Genomic DNA, 16,839 nt, shown 5'->3' with positions numbered 1-16,839 from the left:
GATGATGTAGATAAGATGAAACAAGCAGTATGGGCTACTTTTTTTTCATAAGTTGTCTACTGCAGACAAACCTCAGCACGGCCTATGCCCAGCAGGCACAACTTCGTGTGTAAGTATAATCGAAGTAAAGAATTGAATGTTGAACCACCATTACCAAAGAACAATATACCATCTACAATCATGGAAGTAATCAAGCCCATCTATCAAGACTTAGCTAATCCTACCTTGCTAAAAAAATGTGTCCATGGAAAAACACAAAATCAGAATGAATCATTCAATAATATGATTTGGACGCGAGTTTCAAAAAATAATTTTGTTGGATTAGAAACATTGAAAAATGGAGTGTATGATGCTGTTATATGTTATAATGAGGGAGTTTTAGGAAAGGCAAAAGTTATGGAAAAGGTATGTGGAAAAATCTGGTGCAAACTGTATTGTGGGACTAAAACGTCAAGATTTGAAACGGGTCTACGAAGCTGAACAGGCTATGAAAGAAATTGAAAAAAGGGCTCGTGCGGCAAGACTAAATGTAAAAAGAAGACTTCAAGACAATGAACAAGTATCCGATGATCCAGACTATGGATATGGTGCTCATTAGTGGATATAAAAGCGATTATTGTGAGTTATAATCAATAATTTTTTTTTATTTTTGAATTTCCGAAAGTTGTGTATTTTATTACTTAGGTACCAATATTTCCTAAAGTATTTATTGGTTTTTTATGAAACTTTCACAAGTTATTTATAGTATTATTAACAACAATAAGCTTTTTCTAGAAGATTTGAATAAATATGATGTTTTTATAAGAGTTTTTCAATTTAATTGTATTGATTTATTTATTTGATATAAAATACATGACATTAAAAAAAACCCATGCTACCAAAACTATTTATATTCCTTATTATTATTTTTAAAGAACTATACGACATCAGGTTAAAATTTCATGAGGTTTTTATGCATTAGTTGCTGAGAAAAGTGTACCACAATATGTGTAATTTAACATGGCGAGATAGGCACTGACAGGTCCCCTTAACGTTGTACCTCTTTTTCGTCATTTTTATTTAAGTTCTCGATTTATGAAAAAAAGCTATATCCATTTCTTACCTTACCGCCTACTCCTCTGTCTTAAAAACAATTTGAAAAAATCTTTACTTTTTTAATAATTAATTATTTTGTTTATTTTTATTACATTATTCAGTAAATAAACTGATTGTGATATTTACCAAACATTTTTTATTTGCTTATAAAATCAAATCAACTCATTCAATCGTTTTTCTCAGTAAATATACTTCACTACAGTAGTTTGACGCTCTTCAGTTCAAGAACTATTTGATTCTTAGAAATAATAATGTCAGCTTCGAATCATTTAAAATTCTTATATGACTGAAATCTACGATACCGGTACTCACCAAGTAATAAGTACTATTTTTATTTCATGACAAAGGTAGACGGGTATAAAGTATAATTCACTCATATATTAATATAAATCAAATATATTTTTAATCCACACAAAGTTACATAATGAGCATTATATAATTAATACAGTATAAATACAGTATAAATTCAGTAATATAAAATATTTAAAAACTGTTTCATGAACAGTTATATAAATTTAAATATTATAAAATAATAATTTTTATTTGAAAGACAAACGTAACTGTCGGTGATAAAATGCCTTAAAAATTCATCATTTGTGTTCGAATTATAGTAAAAAGATAAAACTTAACATATATAAATTACGAGCAACTGTTTAACATACAACTTCAACTTGGCTAAAAACAGAATGTTACATTTAATGAAATGTTCAACTAATGATGTAACAAAATGAGTAATGAAACAATTAATACAAACTCAATAATTAATTCAAACCGGTATTATAAATGTATAAGCTTTCCTAAAAGCTTGATCAGTTTCAAAAAATAACAAAAATCAATAGTATTAATACACTTTGATACCAACGATGAAGATTTGATATTAATCTATTCTCTACATAAACACAATAATGAAAGGCACAAGCACAAACAAAGGCCATGCGAGCACATGTCGCACCAAAACAGGGCTTAGCACAAAACAACTACTAACACTAACAAAACTTAACTAACAATGTTGGGAAGCATAATTACAGTATAAAGCATTTTCTTATCACAGAGATCCATACAACTAATATAACACATTGGGCTGTTTAAGTTAGCATTGTAGCACAAACGTAACATATATATAACATGTTACAATTGAGAATATCGTGTCATTATTTTCAAACAAAAGTACAAAGCTATGTTTAAGCTAACAGTCTACTAAATTAATTAACATTACTCTGCGATATTACTCCCGTCTCCTACTCCCTTTTACTTCACACTCTGTTTAGTCAATTCCATGCTTACTCGTAGTCGTAAAATGGGCACAATCTGTTACTTTTTCAAAAGCGTCGAGCTTCTAAAAAATAAACTTTTCTTACAAATCGATCTATATAAATAAAACTATTGATAAATAAAACAATAAATCGTAACGAGAAAAATACGAAATACCGTCATCTGTTTGTGATAGCATGGTAGAAGAAATAAATAAAAATAAATCTGTAAAATAAAACGATATGTATGGTTCTTTATAAATAATACTTAATTTGAGATCATCGCGAAATAAGCTTGTAGTGAGTAAGCAGAAGGCATCCTACCAGGGCCTCCAGACTTCTTCTTCCTGGTCGCGGGAGACGGTCATGAGAAGTCCGTCCAGAGGGCGGGACAGGTCCTGGGCGCAGGGGGTGGACGAGAGGACCGGGGACCTGGAGTCCTGGGCGTAGGAGGCGGAGGAGAGTCCAGGAGACGATCTGAACGATTCTCCGGAGGGTGAAGACCCCGGAAGGTCCCGGGGGGAGACCGGGGGCGAGTAACTGCGGGGTCGAGGAGGCACCTGGACCGTCAGGGGAGAGGCGAGACACTGGCCTAGGTGAGCGACGAGGCGGCGGCCTACCCGTGCGTCCAGGCCCGGCAGAGACAGAAGGAAGCCGCAAGCCTCACTTGCACACTGGCTGAACCCGGCCTGCAGCAAACAGTGAAGATCATAAACCTTCCAACTGAAGACATAATCACTATCACTAATTTGATACAATTTTGCAACTGATATCTTTTTAATCGCATTACAGTCAGGATAATAGTTTTATATTTTAAAAATGTGCCCCACATTCAGTCCCTTGGAGACAAAGCACCTAAAGTTTGAGATATTTGGTGAGAGAGAACGTTAGAAATCTAGAACTAAAAGGACACGGAATAGATCAAAGTTGGTTGTGATGTCGCAAGATAAGTTTAAATTATACAAGATATTCGTCAAATTAAATTGTGTGCCCGAATTTTAGTTTTGATACTCCGCAACAAACATCAAAACGTAGTTATTTTTGAAATTTTTAAATAACAACAATGATTTCAATTTAAACCAGCAAGTATAATTTTTCACTTTTAAAACAAACATTAATATTGTTATTTCAGCTCTCTTTCCCTCCTCCCCCTTTACTTTTAACCTCAGCGTTAAGTGAAAACTCCCGTAAATAATACTACAAAATCAGATTCAGTAAGTGTCCATCATCAACAATAACTGACGAAAGTTAAAAAAAATAAATAATAAAACAAAAACACGTACAGGGGTCAACACAAAATTGTTAATTAGGCAAAAGACAAAGGTTACGGACACAAAATCGAGCTTTTCAGCCAAATCGGTACAAGAATATCTCATAAAAAAGTGATATAGACTAACAAGCTATCATCTGTCTGACAATCAGTTATAAGTGTAAATCAAGGTAAAATATAATCTAAAAAATAATTTTTTTTTTTCATATTTTAACCCTTTAGATACCATCCAAGTTTGATTAATTTCTTAGGTTAAAATTCCATAATCGGAGACTAGTATACTCTTAGATGGTGGAATTGCTATTACAACCTGTGGTATTGCACAAATGGTCTTCTAAGAGTAGGTATATTATCATTATCAGAAACAATTTCTATTCATTTCTACTCACCTGAAATCTGTGAACATCTTCGGCAGCGTCCCTGGGCCGAGTTATTCTGTGCAGGTGTTTGACCGTCAACTCCAATATATCAGCCTTCTCCAGTTTGTTCACATTCTCGCCTTCGGCCTAGAAAAGAGAATTGGATTCGTTAAAATTGACTCGGACCACAATGAAGATCGACACGTTTGTAAATTGTCGTTGAGCGAGAATAGCACAATAGGAGGTTTGATTTGATTTCTAGCACGCCACAAAACACGATACTCGGTGTGAAATCCGTGAGGCATGCAAATCGAAAATGTGGCGAGTCCAATGACTTCGGATGACAGAGGTACTTAGTCACAGCTGGAGTTCTCGGGCAAGCCAGAGGTAATATGTGTACTGAATGTCAATGAACGTCCTGCTGTCTCTCGACGAGATAACAACACTCGATACATTAAGCTCTATATGTGATAAATGTATAGAAGTACTTACTAGGTGTCTAAATGTAGTAATCTAGTTAAGATTTCTTGTATTTATCACATATATTTCCTGTCCACAAATCTTTTGAGCTTGAGTGTTCTCCCTTAAGGTCAATGTTAAGCCTCGTGCACTTTTACGGCTTTATTTTTGATCGTAGTGTTACGGAACATGTATAATTTGAAAGATATAATTAATACGCATCCAAACTCTTATTAGTTTTATTATAAATTGTATACTTCGTAAATATTCAAACTATGAAATACAGAAAAGTTTTAGATTTCTATAAACTATAAAAATATCAACAAAAAACTGTTTGGATGTCTATTAATTATATGCTAAATGAATTTTCAGGAATATCCTGTTTCAGATGAGGTAGCAAGACATTTTTAAAGAGAGGCCCGTCCTAATGGAGCACTGGTCTTTGTGAAGATTTTATCAACCAGAATAAGAGGGAGAGTTGATACAGAACAAAGTCGATGATACTGATAAAAAGTGCAACAGTTACAGGCAAGATTTGAACCTGTGCTATCACTAATCCAGATCCAAAGTCGGATGTCTTAGACCACTCGGCCATCGGCTCTCCCTATAATTGGAATTCCTCTGGCGCAAAATCTCTTAATGAATTTATAAGTGATGGGAACTTAAATTTCATTTTGTGAATCTCCAAGACTAACGAAAGACTATAAAATTACATCAGTTAACACAGAAACAACCTAGAGACATTGGTAAATCTAATAGGTAGATTTGTATTTTAAGACTATAAAACCTGCTGACCGTTGGGTGAAGAAAATGAAGCGGTGATCAAGCGGAAGAAGAAAGTTGAATGGTCCAGAGATGATGAGATGTAGAAGTTCGCGTGACCAGATCAACTACCGAGCCACGCAAGGAGTATTAGACCAGCAATTAGCGCTCGTCTTTAGTTAAGCATTTTAAACACACGGAAGAGATTTCGGTGGGAAAATGGCCCGGGCACGCCATCATCAACGTTGGTTCTGGTGGACTCGAGAGAGCAACGCCTGGCCTTCGCTCTAGGGGCAATACGCGCGCGCGTCTACGAATTCGTTAAGGTGTTTTTGTGAGTGGCCTGGGCCAACTCTTAAACTGTGATGGCCCAGACACGATCCTGAACCCGATTTGACCTGTGTGGCCGACCAGGATGGCTATGTGAGAAGAGGATCAGGAAGATTCCGTTTGAAGCTGTGGGATTCGTAGGACTATAAATTGTATTCTTGATTTTAGATTTCACAGTACTCTATTAATAATGCCATGATTGAAAACAAATCGCTAAAGTTTCAGATCTGCTCATTGAAGCAGTTTTAATTGTTAATGACTTCAAAAGGTTTTGATCTTTTGTTGAACATATTGGGTTCCAGGGTTTTCCAAAAGGTGAAGTTAACAGTAATTATTTTAATATAAATCATCTTTTGATATTCTTCCTTAATCTCACCATTCAAGAAATTCCTTGTTGAAGAATTATCTTCACGAGTGCTAAGAAACACGAATAAGACGAGATTAGTGTATTAGCTTTAAAAACTACTTGACTTGTATTTCTGTTTTTTAAGTCTGATTGCATTTATTTTATTAGAGCACAATCTTATAGAACATGTGGTGGACTTACGTTACAAATATACATGTTTATGTTTTTTTATCCCGAATTATAACAACCTGTACATTATCGTGTGTAAGGTTTTATCAATATACAATAAACGGTTTAATGAATTACCTCAAGAGCTCCCATCATGAGGTCCTTCAACTCATCCAGGCATCTGTTGATCCTTGCTCTTCTCTTTCGCTCTAGGAGAGGTTTGGTTACCTGCAAAACAGTTCAACGTCATCACGGGAACAACAGTGAGTTTCAACAACTAAAAAATACTCATAATAACTGTATACCTCTAATACATAGATTTAAACTACTATAGGTTCTACAATAACACTGTAAATGTAATACTGCACTAAAATTATTATTATTTGACCACAATAAATGCCTAATTACAAAGGGAGTCCTAGTAGTTTTTTACGTTTTTCGACATTGCTAACAAAATAACAAAAAGGAATGAAAAAGGGACAGGATGGAAAACAACAACAAACAAACAAAAATGGAAAAGGATGAAAAGAGGAGAGGATGGGATAATAGGAAGAGCTCTAGTATCCACACAAGTTCGTAGCATTATGAGAAATCGCCCATTAAAAAAATATATCCAAACTGCTTTTAATTTTTTCATATATGTATAATTTTTGAAAATTTAAACAATGCAAATGCAAAAAAGTTTCTCGGAACAATCCTTAAAAAATCAAAAAGAAGAAAAACCATTCTTTTTCTCCAAGCGTTTCCTTGGAGCAAGAGGACTCTATGTGTCAAGTGTCAAGTTTCAAGTCTCTAGGATCATCCAGAGTTATAGCGCGGACACCGACACAAATAACCTTTTCCTTCTGCTCCATATAATGTCTTCCACTACACAAAATGTTTGATGAAGCGAAATCGAAAGTAATGACTGACCGGTTCATTACGAACTGTTAGCAAACCTCAACGCCCTCTGCCTCTGGCCTCGGACCGACAAGACTGGGGCTGGACCTGGCCCGAGATCAACAAGACATCCCGCTAATGAATGGTCCGATCTGGGCCATTTTGACTACCGAGTCGGACCACCGTGCCACTCGCTGTACCGCCTCGGGACCTCCAGCTCACTCGTACAAATGGGTCTTAATCAGCCCCACGCGCACACGCGTCTTTCTTGCTTCACCAAGAGATAAGGAGTTAGGCATACCGGGGTGCTTTTAAGTTCTTCGGCAAACGTGTTAACTGTTAAAATGTTTCCTCCTGAGTCGTTGCTGTAGCCATTAATTGTTTTGGATACTCTATTTTATTATTCAACAAGAATCTAGTGATCATCATATTTGATTGCGGAATCCTGGTATAAATTTCTATACCGATGAATGGACATTTAAAGACGGAAAGAACTAAGAGCCTGAATTCCGAAGTTCTGCATATTTAAATATATTCTGGATTGTGCTTGTTGGTTTAATTTCGGCAACTACCTTTGTTCCCTACAAATCTTTCTCTGCGCTCAATCAAAAACTGGATTTACCATAATACTCCACTCCACATCACATATGGAGGCATCTACTCACGCCACGTCCACACCTTTGTAAGATCTTCAATATACAGAACCGAAATGTCCTTTTAATGTAAGCCTATCATGAAATGTATACAGCAGACGACTGGCAAGAAGCAATTCTCTCAGATACTTTTGAAACTCCTAAAGCCATTATTTAACGCTTCAGTCATCGCAGTGTGGAAGTTGATAGTATCATGCTTTCTCCATATCCGGTATCATATCCGATATCAAGTAAGTCTTTCTCTCCAAGAAAATGCTTCTCTGTAGAAAACTATTTACCTTTCTAAAAACAGTAGTGGTTTTCAATTCAGAAGTTCAATTCAATTGGCCAACCAAATCCGTATTATAATCATAGAATTGTGTAGTTGCAAACGTTTAGTAACCAAACGCCCGCTGAATTTGCAGTTTTGTAACCTCCTAATTCTTATTTGTCTTTGTCTAAATTCTGGCAAAACCCAGCAGAACCAGATCAATTAAATGAAAACCCCACTATGCTGTATATGATTTGTTATATATAATTACATAATGACGAGTTTAATATTATTATTAGGTGATTGATTGTTAAGCAGGCATATAACGTAATTTAAATGACATTACGAATTTTCAAAACACTGGGCCTACACTCAATTTTTCTTTGGTACTGCCTAGTTGTGTATAGTTTGTTTAGAAAATTAATTACCCTTGGAAATGGATTTAAATGTAGGCTATGTTGTTTGTAAACACATCATGAAATAAACAACAAATTTTCGAGTTTTATATACATCTTTTCTGCCTTACCTGGAGATGTCTGTTACCGAATACCAACAAATTTAAAGGTGTTCGGATATGTTTATGTATCTCCTACTAATAAATAACGAGATCACCCATTCCGGGTTAAATTAAGAAGACACAAAACAGCAGAAAGAAATTTAAAATCCTTATATTTTGAAACATAGATATATATATATATATATATATATATATATATATATATATATATATATATATATATATAAAAGTATTTTTAAAATCTGTGAACCAAAATAGATTTAGGAACAACTTTATGATCAAATTACACAGTAACGCATCAAATGGCTATTAATTTTAATGTTCGACCATCGCTCCACATGTATAATTTACGTTAGTGAGTTCCGCCGAAGATTAACAGGACTTGATAGTAATATAATTATTAAATAAGATATGTTTAAAATTTGAATAAATTAGACGGTATTAATTGAATTACCGATGGACTTGTACAGGTGGGCGCCCGGCGCCGTGGGTAACTACAGGGGCGTAAGTATGTACTGAGTGCCCCGGGCACCAGCGACGTGGGCGGTCCGGTCCGCTGAGTGAGCGGAATTATTGGCAGCAGCCGCAGCCTGACTGCGGATTGAGCCATTACCGGCGATACCGGGGTAAGGTTTATGGAGCAGGGCTGCCAACTTGATCGTTCCAATCAATTACGGAAGGTAAACATTCACTGGGCTAGGCCACTGTTTAAAGTAAATTTAAGGCGATTGCTGAAATTATGCAAATCGGAATGCAACAACCTCATAAAGAAGGTTAATTTTTGCTATAAAGCAGTAATAAACTGCCGTATGGTAATTATTCGGGAAATGTTAAATACGCTGATGTTTTTTCTAAGCGGCAGCTGCACTTTGTTGTACATTTTGTGTAAGCAAAACGCGCTTAAAACCTGCTCCTGATGGGGTTTGGGCCGAGGTAACCCATCATCATAAACGCAGCAACAACAAAAAATAATCACGGTGTAATTCATTAAGATTAATGAATAAATGAGCTTCGGCATATATTTACTGGTTTACATTGTTTAGACAAACAAAATAAGTGTGGACTTTTGAAAATTTCCAAACTTACGATAGTTAGTTTTATGTCTCAATTAAGTTATTATGCCCTATTCCAAAATGCGCAGCTGCCAGAACTTGGCAATTAACGTAAAACATGTTGATTTAAATACTAACCTTATTTGCAGAATACGAAAAAATTACACACTTAAGACTAGTTTAACATTAACATAAAAATTATGTAAAAAAAGTATAGTAACCCGTAATCACGAATTTTTGACTATCAATATTTCAAATATGCGGGTCTACAGCTATCCTTGCTCTTAAAACGTATAGTGAAAATATAACTAAGTATTACAGAATTTCTGACGCTTCCCATCGTTATATGTTACAAGACTAGAATACAACGTTTTAAGGATTGGAATATATACTCTTCTTCAGGTGTCAAAATACTTAAGATTCTAAATATCTTACCGTTTCTGAAAAGTCTTATGGTTTGTGTTTCTTCTCGCAGTTATGAACCTCAAACACGCGATTTAATTGTTATACTACCTCCATGAGCTATTGTAAAAGTTCATTGCCATACATTATTTGTGATTGTTAAACTCTATATATTAAGTTTTGTGGCACCTGAGTAAGAGGATGGATTCCAACCGTCGAAACGTTGTGTCCTATTGTTACACATAAAACATCCTCTCAAGTCAACCATCATAAAAATATACTTCATACCTAGCTGACTACTTCGACACTTTCTACAGCACTAACATTTACATTTACATATGTGTTACAAGTTCGATTTTTCAAATTCCAAGTCATTCTAGCGTCTAGCTGTTGTATAATAATCTGTTGCTTAATGGAGTTTTGTGTTACCATATTTTTGCTTGTCATATTCACTATAGTTTATCATTTTGATAAAATAATTGTGTTTTGAACTTAGCTGAGAGTTTATTTTGTGTAATTTTTTTAGATGGCTGCACACAATTCTAAATTTTAGGAAATTCTCACTAGAGTAAGGCCAATGGAGGAATCCCGGGAGGCACCAATGATTGCCTGCCGTGTACCGTGGGTGCGCATGAGAGAACTGCACACATGTGCATGCGCGGTGTTGTGGTCTGTCACGGGTTCCATTCAGTATAACTGCTCGAGTATTCAAATTTTCGAACCATTAGGAAGGAGCCCTACACCTAATGGTATATTTCGTGTTTAAATAAGATCATTCATTTTACTGCGAAAGATCTCTTGAGAAAAAATATTTATAACACACATAACGTAGCTATGGGAATGGTTGATCCAATTATGTTGAGTTGAACTCCTTTTCAGTTTCCATTACAACTAAGGGTGATGTATACTGAAAGTTTTCAAAATAAAGGCTCATATATCGTTAAGTAATCAATTGACTAGACTAGTTGGGATAGATTTTTTTAAAGTAATTCACCCAAGGAGGTAGTGCTATTGAAGTGTTATTGAAGACTGTGAATAGATTAAGAAGTTGTATTATTAAAATAATTGAAGCGTAACTGAAAATATACATAAGTTTATTCCATAACAAATTGTGAACCTCTATCAATTTTGCCCTTACTTTTAGTACAATAATGGGATATGGCTCATATAAAATATAAGATGAACACGTGCTACTTAGTTTTCCATGTGACGTGCTCTCAAAGTAGGCCTATTAAGAAATTTTTATACTTTTAAATATTTTAATGTGAGAAATACACCATAATTCTACGGGAAAATACGAGGGCTAAAATATTTCAGGGTAACATTTACAAAATGGGTGAAAATGGAACGTATTTACATGTGAACTGTTTACATGTTAAAAAATGAAAACTGAATGAAGTTATTAACAAATTAAAAACAATTTTATCGTTGCCTTTACCTTTACCTCCCATGAACCAAAGTGACTGTCTAGCGTTAAATTACATTCTTCGTTTAACTACATATTGCCATAGTTAATTCATCATTAAATGTAGGCCTAATTATATCTAGCCTACTCTTTGATCTTTCTCAAAAATAATTAAAAGGTTTATAGCATTAACAAAAATAACACACTAAAAACTCAAATTGTTGCATTTGTTGGAAACAAATTCATTTACGAAAAAAGTGTTTAAGGCCGAAGTTTCCACAAAATATCAAAACAATTATTTGGCTGACAAAGGAGCAAGTTAATGCAGAAACCTTACTTTGTTATTATTGTTGATGAAATTATGAAAATAATTAATAAATAAACTACAATAACAACTATCATTATCATTATCATTATTGTTAATATACTATCACCATATATAATTTAAAATATGAATATTATATTTATTGTCATTCACTAATTTTGAATAAAGATAGAAAACCCCCTGTTATAATATGTTATAAATATATATATATATATATATATATATATATATATATATATATATATAAAACCATTGCAGAATCTGATATCCTATACTATTATGCACTGGCGTGTTTGACAGTATGGTTGGGGGGGGGGGGTGTTGCCTGAAGTGGGGTACGGCGTGTAAGACGTTTTGCCTTTAAGACGCAATAAGGCGCTTATAACAATTGATAAAACATGGACGTTGCATTTTTGTACATTTTAAAACTTTTGCATTTTTTATGTTAAAAAGAAATTTGTAATTCTGCTACCTAAAATCCCATCACATAATGTTTTGCAAAACTGATAACTGGAGCTTGCCAGCTCGGTCCTCCTAAAACAATATCAGGTTTTTCATTTATTTTCTAATGACGATGAAATTGATGGATTGTTGAAATGGATATAATAATGTTATAAACAGATTAATTCTTCCAAAAATTCTTCCACGAATGGATTCTTACAATGTTGTAAAATGCAGATTAAAAGTTCGAAACACATTTTCAAACCGCTTAATGTGTAATTAATTATTTTATTTGGTAGGTAGGCCTAAATGGACATAATGTTTCAGTTTTTAAAAGTTAGTTTAGAATATTTCTGACCTAATTTACAGCTTTAAAAAAACGTATACAAGCTTTGTGCTGTAATAATTTCTTTATTTACTTTCCCAAGTTATTTGGTGTTATTGCTAATAATTATGACGATGACATTAACAACGGCTCGCGGCTACGCGCAGGTACGAATTCCCAAATTATTATATTGTTATAAACACTGTTATTACTATTGTAATATAACTTTAAAGTTATTTCTGTAATAAAAATGCTTCAGTTAGAAAGACTACAATATTTGACTGACAACAATTTACTGCTACTAGACATTATTATAAATATTGTTCTTTATACTAATTATGACAAAAACTCCTCTCAAGATAAGTTTGATGGAGAAGTTAAAGTAAGGTAACCAGTACAGTAATGACTGATTTAATATTCATTGAACTGAAAGAAACCTATTTACGGCCGCGTTAAATACGTCATAAACCATTAATCTTGCGCGAACAGGGACATACGTCACGCGTGACGTAACTACAACCAGCCTTCACACTGTTTGAAGCGATACAAAAAAGATTAACTAGTTGAACAATTATTAAGGTTATGAATAAGAAGTCAATGAAGCTGCAGTATAATAAGCGGCCACCGCCACAATCGAATCATCGATATTCATGATTGTCTAAACTACCAAATCAAAATTTCAAACCGAATTATGTTATAGGCATTCCAAAATATAGTATAGATCAGCTGCTTTTATATCTAAAAAAGTAGGCCTAATATTTGAATGATGAATAACAGACTAGGCACTGTGTATTAATAAAAATGTACCAAACAAAACAGTGTAAAATTTAGTTGCTTTTGACTATTTTGAAGGATAAAGATGCCTTGTGACACACAACACATGTATTCGTACATCGCCATTATATTGTAGGCCTACTTGCGGCCTAGAAATAATTTTACCTTGTTTGAATTAATTTGGAATTATTCTCTTATTCAACACATAGGAAAGAGCTGGCAATGACTGGTTGTAAATAACTATAATTAGAATGTTTTTGTTTTCGATGGTTTGGGTATTTGAAATCGATAATTTGGGACCACGGTTCGATTGTGATTGACAACGGGGGTCGCTTACTATACTGCACCTTACAATGAAGATCTAAAATATTTATAAAAATTATAACTTAAATGCGTGTTATTGAAGAACAAAATGGTAAACAAACACATAAAACTGATTACTGTATCCTAAAATAAAAGGTAACATTGATAACAAAACAGAGAACAATGTTTATCAATAATAGACGTTATCAACAAGCGATAAGATAAGAGATTCGGGTTACCTTCTTGTATTGGTAAGTCCTGGAGACAGGGTGCGGGAGCACACTGGACGGTAACATGTCGCTGACTGACGGCAGTGTCGGCACTCGGCACGGCCGTGTCGTGTGTCGTGGGGAGGGGGAGACACGCGTGTGGTGGGGGGCGCGTGGATCAGGTGCGGTAGTGGAGCGTGGGAACTGCCCTCACAGCTACATTCCCACACACGGCACACGCCACCTGTACAGTGGGTGTGGACGGGGACGGGGGTAAGCTAAGGGGTGCTGCTGGTGACCCAGTGGTAACGGCCCGGGACCCCGACCCCACTGGGGTCATTTGTCATCGGTCGTCCAACGGTGGTAGTCGTAACTCGATAATCACCACTGGACAGTACGCATAGTTATAGTAAGTCCTCTTTAGGATAGAAGTAGAAACTGTCTAATTGGTTTCATCCATTTAGGACACTCATGTGATGACTTCAGCCTTTTCGCAAGCTCAGTGTAGAACAAAGTCATAAATACAACTAGACCTGTAAATACAACTAATCTCAAATAAAATTGTTTAATTGCAATCAACAAAAATTATTGCATAGCAAATGTCAATTATTTAATCTAATTTTTTTTATTCATCCCACATTCAAACTTACAACACTAAAATTCATTCCGTGCCAATTACGTCCACTTCCAGCGCTGGAGTCAGTTTCCTCATCGCGTGGTCTCCCAGTTGAACGCCAGTAACTAACTCATCAGCACTGTAGAAGGCGTTTGATGCCAGCCAGAGTTAGATACAAGGTTCGCCTTGGGTGTTGGGGCATTTTCAATTTAGTTTGGCAATCTGGTTCTCGAATTGGGTCTGGTTCTATAGGGTTTTTTTTCTAATCTTTCTAAGGTCTCAGATACTTACAAAGATTTGACATAGGCTAACTCGCTAGTTGTTAACTGTCGTAGACGGCCGCGCATCGCTTCAGCTCCGCTTTTAACACCGATAAAAGTTTAAAACTAGGTCATAAATAGGAACTCGTCTCAAATCCAAAAAAGCTTCAATTCAAAAACTTAGATTTTAGTATCTCCTACTAAAAAATGACGAGATCACCCATTCCGGGTTTAATTAAGAAGATAATCACATTTTTTATAATTTGTTAATGTCTCGTACTGTTAAATTGTTAAAAATAGGATTATTTGTTATTACTGGTAGTTTATATTGTAAAACTTATTCCAAATAGAGTTTCTAATGGGAAAATCTGCAATACACTGAGCATAAATTATAAACAATTATTGTATGACTGTTATCATTTTTATACTTATGGATTTGAGACGAATTCCCTTATTTATAACGCAATTTTAAACGTTGTGTGTTAAAATCGGAGTCTCAGGTTTTATGGTTGGTAAACGCCAAAAATTGTTAGTGCTCTCACTGGTTTTACCGATTTTAATGCATACTGACAGTAAAACCGCTATAAAACATGCAACAATACGCTGTACTGCAGTATTAAGTGTGTTTTTTATTAATACGATTAATCTTTTAGGTAATTCAGATGAGTCAGCTAAGATAGAACCACATTCAAGTACACACAGTGAGAGAAATAGAACGCAGACTGCTACGCTTTTATCGACTCCTGATACAGCCGTGGCGCCATTGACAACTGAGTCTGTAGTCAAGCGGTAGCGGTGTCAACTACTTTCTACTTCGCTTCGAACTATGCTGCATGCCTACAAACATCAGCAATTTATCGCAAGCTGACTTTCATTTTGTAGCAGCTAAAGAAACTCCCGGCACATTTGACAAATAGTGTTTTAGCCACATTGAATAACGTTTAGTTTAAACGCAATTGTAAATAACTTTTTACAGTCACTATAGCAGCCTAATCCGTCCTCCCAGAAAATTAGGTTCTCCTGGAGTAGTTCAAAGTTAGCCTGTTACATTCTATGCACAGGGTTTTATCCAAAAGGGGATCAATATTTCAAAAACTTGTTTAGGACACCAAATAGAACAAACGCCGTTTTCTGTCTGTACTGTTTGTATTTGTATGTGTTTTTGATTTAAAACCTGTTTAACCTTTATACTATGTTAGCATTTTCCATCTCAGGTGTTACTGCAATATTTATTACGCTACAGTTATTACTAGTCTCAGAGTTTTCTGCAAAAGGATATCAGTCCGACGGATTCTTCTTTATTCAGGAAAAAAAACACAATAATACATTTGTTTATAGTTCCCATACAACTCACAGGTTGAGCGTGGGATTCATATAATTATTCTACAGTTACAATACAAATGTCTATACTTAATGTCCTTACGACAGTAATTACGTGGTATACAACGATTATAACATGGTATACAACATTTATAAACTTCATAATCAATAACAAATAACAAAGTAAAAGGTTTAACAACAAATATATAACGTCGAATATCTTTAACAATAATGCAAAAAATAGCATCTACAACAAATTTCATCAAGTAGCCTACACAAAAATAAATATTGTTTAATCCATAAATATATCAATAATAAATAACAGCATAACAAATTAAACAACAAGACCAAAGTGGACAACGCAAACAGAGTATCAATATCAATTGGAATCGTAAACATTCAAAAAATAAGTATCAGTAATTTTGTAACAAATTATGTAAAAAACCAAAAAAAACAGTCTGTTCGTCTGCACAATAATGCTCGATAGAAAGGTCCTAGAGACGTGTAACATTTATTTGGTCTAAGGAACAAAACTATTGATATTGGAGTAAAATGATCAATGAACAGTCCGCCCGTCTGAATGTCAATCCGTCTCACTGTCTGATCGATGACTCTTGATATAGGTCTTAGCCATTTGTAACTTGGTACGTAGATTCTACTTGATCCTAGGAGGATCTCAATTAATTATGTGGTCCAAAGGTAAAAGAACAGTCCGCCCGTCTGAATGTCAATCCGTCTCACTGTCTGATCGATGACTCTTGATATAGGTCTTAGCCATTTGTAACTTGGTACGTAGATTCTACTTGATCCTAGGAGGAGATCTCAATTAATTATGTGGTCCAAAGGTAAAAGGAACAGTCCGCCCGTCTGAATGTCAATCCAACTCACTGTCTGATCGATGACTCTTGATATAGGTCTTAGCCATTTGTAACTTGGTACGTAGATTCTTTTTGATCCTAGGAGGATCTCAATTAATTATGTGGTCCAAAGGTAAAAGAACAGTCCGCCCGTCTGAATGTCAATCCGTCTCACTGTCTGATCGATGACTCTTGATATAGGTCTTAGCCAT

The 16,839-nt window shown here is 34.9% G+C and overlaps 1 protein-coding gene across 1 annotated transcript; it reads right to left on the bottom strand.

The window, feature by feature from the left end:
- Positions 1 to 1,535: 1,535 nt before the first annotated feature.
- LOC124362217 (enhancer of split mgamma protein-like) lies at positions 1,536 to 13,710 on the bottom strand. Its single transcript, XM_046816536.1, has 4 exons — positions 13,605 to 13,710; positions 6,178 to 6,267; positions 4,005 to 4,121; positions 1,536 to 3,034 (listed from the first exon to the last, which is right to left on the bottom strand). The coding sequence occupies exons 1-4, from the start codon at positions 13,659 to 13,661 to the stop codon at positions 2,666 to 2,668; spliced, it is 633 nt and encodes a 210-aa protein (XP_046672492.1). The 5' UTR covers positions 13,662 to 13,710; the 3' UTR covers positions 1,536 to 2,665.
- Positions 13,711 to 16,839: the final 3,129 nt, after the last annotated feature.

This window comes from Homalodisca vitripennis, chromosome 5, assembly GCF_021130785.1.
Source record: "Homalodisca vitripennis isolate AUS2020 chromosome 5, UT_GWSS_2.1, whole genome shotgun sequence".
Taxonomy (NCBI): domain Eukaryota; kingdom Metazoa; phylum Arthropoda; class Insecta; order Hemiptera; family Cicadellidae; genus Homalodisca; species Homalodisca vitripennis.
This window is presented reverse-complemented; position numbering and strand designations above follow the sequence as displayed.